The following is a 10,430-nucleotide window of genomic DNA, read 5'->3' as shown; positions in this document are numbered from 1 at the left end:
CGCCATATTTCCACCCAATTATTCGCTATCAAGTTTGTTTGCTCCTCAAGATTTCCTTTAGAAACAATCTGAGCAATTCCTTCATTCTACCCAGTTAGGCTGCTGAAAGACTAGGGTTTCCTGGTGATCTATATATCAGTATCTATCCATATCTATACCTACATCTACCTGTATCTGTGTAGGGTGTATATATACATATTATATGTGTGTATATGCATACGTACGTGTGTGTGCATATACATTTAAACAAAAATTTCTCCTTCGTCCTCGAAGCAAACAAACCAGCACCCTCGAGTGTCCGCCAGGAGGCGCAGGGGGCAGCGTGGGACCCGCGGTACCTCCGGGGTTGTAGAGGTGTAGAGCGATGCAGCAGCGACGGAACCCGGCATCTTTTTTAAAGAATCAGTGTGAGGGAAGGGTGCAGAGCCGCGTTATTTCAGGGAGACTTTGTCGCACTCCCTCCCCCTCCTGCGTGTAGGTAGCATCTGGGGTGCGCGCGCCCTGTTCGCAGACCCCATGGAGAGACGCTGGCGGCGGCAGATGGGGCTCCTTTCGCGGTTGCAGCCGGCAGTAACCCGACCCCGCCGGCGCAGAGACTGAAGAAGCGCAGGGGACAGCGGCAAGCTGCGAACAAAAGCCTTTGGCGCGGGGCCGAAGCCCAGGACGCGGGGTGAGTAAACTGGCTCGGGTACTGGCTGGCCGCCTCGCGCCTCGCTCGGGAACCTGGGCGGCCAGGTTCATTGCGCTCCGGGAGCCCACCCACTGGGATGCTGTGGGGGAATTCGGAGGGCACCCGAGGGCGGGTATCTGAACCCAGACTGGGGTGGATGGTATCTTTAGCACATTCAGACTTGGAGGAGATCCGGTGCGTCTGAGAGCATCCAGGCACCTTCTCCATCTCCAGCAAACACCCGGTGGGGGTGGAGGTGGGGGCGGAGGCAGCATGCAGAGCCCTCTGCAAGCCCCGCCAGAGCTGCTAGAGCAAGAATCCATTACCCCTCCCGGAAAGGCCTTTGGGGACTTCTCCCAGCCCTTTAATCACCCGGGGGCCCTGCGCCCGAGTCTCCTTTGGCAGGGGAAATCAACCATAAACTTCTTCCCTTAGGCAAATGGGGTCCCTTGGGATGCACAGGCCTCTTGCTTTTTTGTTCCTGCAAAGCTGCATCCCCAGTAGCCCGCCTAAGCCACAAACAAATACGCTAATCCTCCCGGGAATCCTCCAGCGCCTCCCTCGCCAGCTCCTGCCTGCACCTGGATCTTTTCATCTTAACTTGCAGCAGAAAGGGGATGCATCTAGCGGGCCAGGTGCCCAGCGGAGCCTCGCCACAGGCCTCCATCCCGCATTCCGGGGCTGAGGGAGACCCAGGCTGCTCTCTGAACACGAGTGTCTGCCCCACCCCCATCCCCGTTCTGGCGTTCAGCCTGGGCTTTCCGACATCGGTTTTATGATTTACGTTCCACCAAAGCCTCTGAGCCTAATCCGAAAGCGGATTAAGTTGGGATGGGGTGACTATGGATGAGGAGGGGGGAACAGCTCTCAGATGTATTCCTCGATGTCCCTCCTTGTGATCCGCAGAGATTCCAACAAAGGACTGGGCTCAGCCATGGTGGACCCGGTGCCTGAAGAAGAGAAGGCAGGAGCGGAGCCCGGTGACTCCGGAGGGGACGAGGCCGCGGCGTCCGTGCCCCCTGATGCCCAGGGCGCCCAGGAGCCCGCAGCCTCCTCGGCCTCGGCCTCCGCGGCGGTGCCCCGCAAGGCAGAAGTCCCGTGTGCAGCCGCAGAAGGCGGGCGGCGGGAGCAGTCCCCGCTGCTGCACCTCGACCTCTTCAACTTCGACTGCCCGGAGGCGGAGGGCAGCCGCTATGTGCTGACCAGCCCCCGCTCGCTAGAGGCCTGTGCCCGCTGTGCGGTCAAGCCGGTGGAGCTGCTGCCACGGGCCCTGGCCGATCTGGTGCGCGAGGCTCCGGGCCGCTCCATGCGGGTGGCCACTGGCCTGTATGAGGCCTACGAGGCGGAGCGGCGCGCCAAGCTGCAACAATGCCGGGCCGAGCGCGAGCGCATCATGCGCGAGGAGAAGCGGCGCCTTTTCACACCTTTGGGCCCCGCGGCGGCTGCGGCCGCCGCCGCCGCCGCCGCGACCTCGGCACCTAGCGCGGGCAGCAGCAGCAGCTGCAGCAGCGCCAGCCTTCCGGCCTCGCCCGCGCCGCGTGCGGCCCGCAAGGCTTCCCCCAGTCCCTCCTCCACCCGGACCCAACCTCCGCCAGCGGGTTCTCGGACAGGCAGGAAGAGCCATTCGCTGGACTCACTGTCCCGCCGGCGTGAGGGCGCCCTCAGCTCCGAGTCGGGCGCATCTTCGTCATCCTACAGTGGGGAAAGCTTGAGGGAGCTGCGCTGGCCGCCTCGGGCCTCGGCCAGGAACAGCTGCCCGGCGGGGTCGGCGTCCTCCACCACCAACGCTCCGGGCCGCCCGTCCGCCCTGACCCTGGTTCCGATCACCGGCCGCAGCTTCAGTCTCGGCGACCTGAGCCATTCGCCACAGACCGCTCAGCACGTGGAGCGCATCGTGCGCCAAGTGCGTGCAGAGCGCGGCCTGCGCAGGGTGCCGGAACGTGACCGGAAGATCGCGGCGCTCATGCTGGCGCGGCACCAGGAGGAGCTCCTGCTGCTGGAGCAACGCGCGGCGGCGCACGGCCAGTGGGAGCTGCAGCGCGTGCACGCCGAGCAGCGGCGGGAGCGCGAGGAGCGGGAGAAGCAGCGCGCCCTGGAGCAGGGCCGCAGAGCCTGGGCCGCGCAGGTGGAAGAGCGGCGAGGCCGCCGTGGCCGCGAAGAGCGCGAGGCGGCGCGGCGGCGGCAGCGGCAGTACGAGCGCAGCGAGGAGCGGCGGCGGGAGCTGGCCGAGCGCCAGGGCCTACTGCGGCGGGAGCGGGCGGAGCGCACGGCCCGGGAGGATCGGCTGCGCAAGCTTCAGCAGGAGCAGAACCTGAAGCAACGTGAGGAAGGCCTGCAGGAAGGGCGGGAGCGGGCTGAGCAGATCCGCAGGGAGCGCGCCCAGCGCGCGGCCCGCGCCAAGCAGCGGCAGGAGGGTCAGCTGCAGCGGGAGAAGCGGGAGCTGAGCCGGGCCGAGCGGGCGCGTCACGAGGCGCTGCTACAGGGCCGGGCCCGGCAGCAGCGCCAGGAGCGAGAGGGCCTGCGGAACTCGCTGGAAGCCAGCTTGGGCCGCGCGCAGGAGAACTACGAGCATTTGGTGGAGCAGCGCACCCGGGAGCTGCGAGAGCGGGCCCGACGAGAGGAGCTGCAGGGTCGGCGGGCCAAGGAGGCGGCAGAGCGCAAAGAGCGGGAACATCAGGCGCACCTGGAGGCGCTGGCCCGGGCGGGGGAGCGACGGCTGCAGCACGCGACGCAGGTGGCCGAGGAAGCAGTGCAGCAGAAGGCGCGGCGCGTGGGCCAGAGCCGGCTGGAGAAGGAACGAGCCCAGCGTGCCAACAAAGAGAAGGTGGAGAGGGACGAAGACTGCCGCCGGCGAGAGCTACTCCAGGCCATCGGGCGCAAGCTGGAGCGCAGCGAGCAATTGTCGCGGGAACGGCGCAGTGCGCTAGAGAGCTCCCGCTCCACAGCCCGGGCCTCCTTCCACGTGCGCGAGAAGGTGCGGGAGGAGACCAACACACGTTCCTTCGACCGTATGGTGCGGGAAGCCCAGCTACACGCCAGCCTGGACCGCAAATAACTGCAACTCTTCGCTAGTCAGATTGGCAAGCACAGCCCCGTGGGGCCTCCCTGGACCACTTTGACCATCGTGGGAGTCCCTGCTCAGTGCGCAGCGCGGTGGCCTCTCAAGGCTTCTGACCAATGAGGCAACAACAGTACAGACATGTGGGACCTATCAGCTGGCCCTCTTTGTTTTTAAAACTTACTTCGTTTGGAGATGACAGCACAATCTGCCCGCATCCACCCTTGATGGCTCCTGCACTGACCCTTGCCAGACTTCCCTATGTGTCTCTTGGGCTGGAATAGAGAAGCTTGGGGGAAAGGGGCTGATCAGGACTGGTGAGAGAGCCCCCCAGGAGAGGGCAGAGGTGGTTGTCCCCACCCCTTCTGCAGCAGTTGCCCCAGGCACCTGTTCGACATTGGTGTCTGAGACAGAGTTGCTACTGCTGAGGGAACATCACCCTGGCTCACCTCCATCTTTCAAAATATGGCAAGCTGCACAAAGCGCGGAGGCCTCGCAGAAAAACACAGCTCCTCCAGGGTGTCAAGCAATGCCCAAATGATCCAAAAAACAGTTGATTTTTTAGACCTGACTTTTAATCGGCCACCTGACCAAATTCTCACCAGTTTTGATAGTTTTTCAGTTCAGTCCCTTGGATTTTCTAGTTAGACAATCATCTGCAGATAATGTTCGATTTTTGTCCTTTGCCCCCTCCCTCCTTATTCTACCAAGCGGCACAGGAAATTGGTTGGTTTGGTGATGCTGTTTAGCTTTAATAGAAGCCCCCAGCCCCTGGAGGGGGTGGATTCCTTTGGCAGCAGTGTTCTATTCCATTAAGCTTCCTTGCAGGGTGGGGCCCACTCCATGAAGACAGCAGTCATGCCTTAAGAAGCAGAGCTACCTTACGTGCCTGCCCAGGCTGTTCCTGCCTAAATCTCCAGCCCTGCATGCAGTCTCAAGGGTGGGCCCCAGAGAGTTTGGAGTGTAGGATTCCCTCTGTGAAGGAATCATCACTTCTCTGAGGACAATTAGGGTATCCTTGGCTGCTTTACTGTGGTGGCCGAAGAGCTGGAATTACCTCTTTGTTGAGAGTTGTGTTCACTATCAATGGCCGTGTACCTTCTCCACCTGCCCCCAGGAAATAGAGTCTCCCCGTTAAATTTCCTGGTACCCCCTCAACTATGCCTGAAAGTATTTCACCCTCTCAATGCCTCACCTTTCCCATTCTCCAGATGGGACCATCAGTATTCCTCTCCTGGTACCGCAAGGCCTCCTGGATCCAAAGCACCATGTCAGTATTATTTGTTGGTCCTTTTTGTGCCTTTCTTGACCTGGAGGGGGAGGCAGGAGGATTGCTGTCAACCTAGTTTCTTTCTGGGAATATGGATCCCTAGTGTTGGAAGGGGCAGTGCATAGTGGACAGATGGTCATTTAGCCTCTGGGGTGAAATACTTGCAATACCAGGTCACTCCATGGTCCAAAAGGTCACATTCAGTTGTCATCAGGCAATTTTAACCCTTAGAGTGCTTCCCTTCCATTAAGCTGAAATTGCCCCACTGCCATATCCACCCATTGACTCTGCCTTCATCAAGGAAGGTGGGAAGTAAAACATCACTTTTTACATTAAACCAGGATCAGGAATAAAAAGTTACCAAAAAAATAGAAAGAAAGGAAACAGGGTAGTGAACTACTACATTAAACGTATTTCATATATATTCTGCTGGGTAAAATTGTCCCTGAAATGGCTGATTTTTACACACACATACACACACACTTTGTCAACCCTTCACTCCCACCCCATCACATGCCAACAAGTATAAAAGGTGTATTGTGTAGAAGGAAGCAGTGCTTGGGTGTTAGGTTTAAGATGTCATGAAACAAGGAAAGGAAATAAACCTGTGTACCGAGGTTTATTTCTTGAATGGGTGAATTTTTTCCTTAAATTTTCTCCTTGTTGGTAACCAGATTGTCAGTGAGTTGAAATAATTGGTATTATCCATGAGTCAGAAGCATTTAACTAAAAGGTTAATATGATTCTGGTTCTTACCTTGTGGTTCTTGAGTTGGTAAAGGGCTTTTGAAACCTTCATAGAAAATTCCACTTTAAAACTACTTACTTCAAAGTATGTGCATTCATTGGAGGAGGCAATCTGATTTTTCAGACAAGGCACTGAAAGGAACATAAGTGGTCTTGCCTGGACCTTTACCCAGTTTGTTTTCTGGCTTACTGAGTGACTTTGGGTAGATTGCTTCTCTGTGCCTTGGTTTCCCCAACCTGTAGAATCAGGGATCATGATTTCTGCCCTCTCTGTCACACAAACACTGTGAGGGTTAATCAGAATCCAGATGGGTTCCCCACTTCTACAACTCTGGAACCAAAGGTGCAATTGCTATAAACAGGAAGGGTCATGTAACTGTACTGAGGTTACAGAGTGTGATGTACTGTCATGACCTGTTGCAGAAAGGTGTAGTCTCAAAAAGCACAAATTATAGTATCCCATGTGTTGCAAAGGCCCAGACCTGAATCTCACCAAATTAGAAGTCTGCACTTAGAGAGATGCACTGTGTAAAGGCAAAATCTTTTAGATTCTTCAAAAAAACAAAAATCCATATAGCCAAGTAGAATTAAGGCAAAAACAGGGCTGGGTATGGTGGTACATGCCTGTAATCCCAACACTTTGAGAGTCCAAGGTAGGAGGATCACTTGCATCCAGGAGTTCGAGACCAGCCCAGGCAACATAGTAAAACCCTTGGGGGGGGGGGGGAAGCCAAAACAGAAGCCAAACCTAGTGACAATAAAGAATGTTCTAGACCATCTGCTAGAGTATAGGCTGACCTCCATATTCTAGGATAAATATCCATATTGCTTTCTGAGGAGAAGCAATTTCCAGAATCGTTGTTGGGCCCCTTGTTTATATCCTTTTCTTGAAGCAACGCCAGAGGGAAGAGGTTGTTTCCTATTCTGAAATGCAGCAAGAGAATGTTGGAGGTGGAACAAGGATAGTGGGTGGAAAAAATGGCTCCTGATGTATATTCTTCTGGGTGGAATTGTCCCTAAATGATATTCTAACGAGTGCTCAGAATTTGCTTTACAGCACCATGCTGGATGTGTTCTTGCCACCCAGGGGATTGCAGCCTTGAAGTGATCACAGACCATCACATTTGTCCTCTTGGAGCATCCCCTTGTTCTACAAAACAGAGAATGTGAAATGAAGTGAGGAGGTATGGGAGGCGTTGGAAGAAGCTTAGGTTTAGTTCATTACCATGGAAGCAAGAAGGACAAAACGATTTCAGATGAAATCATCAGTGAAGCTTAGTTTAGTGTCCTGCTCAGGCAGTGACCCAATGCCTACACCCTATCTAGACAGGATGGTGGAAGATTCTTTTTGGAAGCATGAAGACTGTGACTCCAATGAGGGCAGTAACCAGGATTTGCTAAAGGCAAAGACTCTCTGGGATAGTGAAGATATATAAGAATGCAGTCTGTGTTCAGGCTATTCTGTAAAATCCATCACGTATTTCTTCACCTTTACAAAGTCCATTGAAATAGAGGTGACTCTAAATAAAGGGCTGTATCTTGTTTAGCATAGAATCCCTTACAGCCAATGGTTTTACATCTCACATATGGTAAGCATGTAGATACTGGATGGAGGGAAGGACAGAGGGATGGATGGACAAATGAATGGTGACCAGAGGAAATGTGTATAGACCAGCTAGGCAGGACTCCATTCAGTCAACATATTTTCAGTGAGCCCCTGCTATGTGCCAGGCACTGCCCTTGGTGCTGGAGAAACAGTCTCTCTGATCATTGACCCTGGAGATCACGTATGTACAATGTCATGAGCAGATGACATCTTTGTTTCCATGTTGGGCTGAACAACCACCTCACCTGAGTATCCATCTGCAGGCAGACCTGATGGTCCCTCAAGGCACTAACTTCAAACATTGTCAGCTTCCTAAGGACAAGTCATCCACCATTCAATCATCATTTAGTCACTGTTGCTCTCTTTTTCTTGGAGAAGCCTTGATTAATCAGGTCGAATTCATGCCATGCACTTAATCAGCTTTAAATTTCAGTAAACAAAGACAGAGAGATAAACTGAGAGAGAGAGATGAATCACCTTCAAGGGGCATTGCCTGTCATGCGTTTAAGAGAGGCAGCATAAATAACGATCTTCGACCTAGAGAACCGAGCCTCAGGCTGTGCAGAGTCCTAATTCACCAAACATCATTTGGTACCAGCTCTGTCATCTGACTGTTCTTGCTGAGACAAGAAAGTCAAAATTGCAGAACCATTTCCAGTTTAAAAGTCTCAACAAAAAGAAATTTCTGGTCAATACTGAATCCATAAAAGAATGTAGTAAACCAGAATATCCCACTTCTTAAGCCTTCCAGGTAATTGAGCCCAAAGACTGCTATGCAGGCTTGTCTTTCTCTGCTGTATGAGCACATCTTCACCCAGCGAAACATGTGGCAGAGGAACATAAGGAAACTTGGTATTTCTTCACACAACCTGCAAAGGGGCTTTCAGGGACCCAGAAGCAGAAAACTCTCAGTTCCAGAAATGTCGTTTAGGCCTTATATGTGTCACATCCGGCCTTGGGTGTCTGGCATAGCACCTGAATATCACACCTGATCATATGCTTTGGTTATGTGTGTCTTTAGACAAGAGCAGTTCATCAGTTCATATGTGCTTGTTACACAGAGCTCCCTGGCATCTCTCTCTACATACACCTCCTCCCAACCCCATGGATCTTCCCAACAAGCCCCCAACCCTTCATTACTATCCCTGGTGCTGCTTTGGTTTCCAATAGGTCAGGGCTGGGACAGAGGGTAGAGTTCTTGCCCAGTTTTCAGTGCTGCCTCTCTTAAAGTCATGACAGGCAATACCGTTGAAGGTGATTCATCTCTCTTTCTCTGTCTCCCTCTCTGTCTCTGTCTCTGTCTCTTTCCCTCTATCTATCTTTTTACTGTAGCAGATGTTAGGATATGGAATGTGGGATGGTTTCTTTCAGAGAAACGCTGATAATGTTATCATTTGCAGTATTATTACTTTTCAATTCATCAAATACAGTCATGTCTCAAATGAACACAAAAACCTAATCCAAAGTGATTTTTAAATTAGCTGTCATTTTGAAGTGTTCTTGCCTTTCTTCCTCTCCACTAATACAATCTTTTGTTTGTTTGTTTTGGTTTGGTTTTGAGACAGTCTTACTCTATCGCCCAGGCTGGAGTGCAGTGGCGCCATCTTGGCTCATTGCAACTTCCGCCTCCTGGATTCAAGCAATTCTCATGCCTCAGCCTCTCAAGTAGCTGGGATTACAGGTGCATGCCACCACACCCGGCTAAATTTGTATTTTTAGTATAGATGGGGTTTCGCCATGTTGGCCAGGCTGGACTCAAACTCCTGGCCTCAAGTTATCCACCCACCACAGCCTCCCATAGTGTTGGGACTACAGGCATGAGCCATGGTGCCCAGCCCTCCATTAGTAGAGTATTGATGGCATATTTTTGTGTCAGACACTTACACAGTTCACAGGACTTTCTTGTGAATGATCCATATTTCTGTGTTTGAGGACACATGTGCAAGCGTGCATGCACATACACATGCACACGCCCACCCTTACTGCTTCCAGCATCAGTGTTCTTGCAAAGGGAGGAACTACAGCCATCTTATTCTTTCAGGGAGGGCTAATCTCTGGGAAGGCTGAGCTGCCCCTTGTAAAGTTCCATTGCTCCCACCTGCCTCCAGCCCCAAGGCTGCTTCAGGCTGTGGCTTGTGAGCATGGTGTCCGCATCTCCCAAATCCCTCATCGAGCCTCATATTGACAAAGGGTTTTCATGCTGCCACTACACTTCTCCTTCCCAGTGCATTCTCTCACTGGGTGTCAGAGATGTATTGAGAAATAGAATTTAGATGCCAAAATGCCAACATTCAGGAACATAGTATAACAAAATGACTGACATCCACCAAATTCTGAAAAATCTATTCCCTGTGGTTATCACAACTTAAGGCAAAGAGTTTGGCAAAGGAGCAAGTGTCTTGACTTATTCAAGCTATTCTCAACTCGTTCCTCTTCTCCCCTGTGAAATGGAGACAATAGATCCTATTTGGTAGGGAGTTGTTAAATCGTTTAGTTCTTGGAAAGCAGTTAGCACAATCTGGCAAATAGCACTCAATTTGTGGATACTGATATCCTAAATTAGAGAAGATGGTAAAGGAAGGAATGGGGTAGATCGACCTTAAGCCAAGTGGTCCTGATGGACACTAGGCTTGAATGGTAGCCCTTTGGGGGGTAGTCCTTGCTATGTGGCAATCTTCCAACCATTCCAAATGAGGGGCTCTGGAAAAATGGTTCCCCTGGTAATAAGCAGTAATCCTGGGATTGTGGGGGCTGGGGGAGGTAGGGATTTACTTGTTTACTCATTTACCTTGTTTGGCAATAAAATTGACATCTGATAATAATTTTGGAAATTTTATTTTAAGACTTCTTAAATGATGGGTAAAATGACAGAATGCTTTAAAATTTGTGTCTTTCTAGGGCAAAGAGGGTGTGCTTCTGTCCTGGTGATACCCAAGTTCTACGATAGCATATTCAGCAGGACCAAGTAGGAGAGGTTGTGGGAGAACCACTGTTCGGGGGGACTCTGGTACTACAGCGTGTGGTGGTACTTGGCAGGAATTCTGGACTGTACAGCCATCTTCTGCTATGGCCACACAGGA

General features: G+C 52.4%; 1 protein-coding gene across 1 annotated transcript; it reads left to right on the top strand.

The window, feature by feature from the left end:
• Positions 1-322: 322 nt before the first annotated feature.
• CCDC177 (coiled-coil domain containing 177) lies at positions 323-6,312 on the top strand. The gene is made up of 2 exons (XM_045396614.3): positions 323-670; positions 1,577-6,312. The coding sequence occupies exon 2, from the start codon at positions 1,605-1,607 to the stop codon at positions 3,723-3,725; it is 2,121 nt and encodes a 706-aa protein (XP_045252549.2). The 5' UTR covers positions 323-670; positions 1,577-1,604; the 3' UTR covers positions 3,726-6,312.
• The last annotated feature ends 4,118 nt before the right edge of the window (positions 6,313-10,430 follow it).

This window comes from Macaca fascicularis, chromosome 7 (genome assembly GCF_037993035.2).
Source record: "Macaca fascicularis isolate 582-1 chromosome 7, T2T-MFA8v1.1".
NCBI classification, from domain to species: Eukaryota; Metazoa; Chordata; class Mammalia; order Primates; family Cercopithecidae; genus Macaca; species Macaca fascicularis.
This window is presented reverse-complemented; position numbering and strand designations above follow the sequence as displayed.

Bases quoted from the DNA above. Each gene is read 5' to 3' on its own strand.
- CCDC177 (XM_045396614.3), top strand. From the start codon at position 1,605: ATGGTGGACCCGGTGCCTGAAGAAGAGAAGGCAGGAGCGGAGCCCGGT.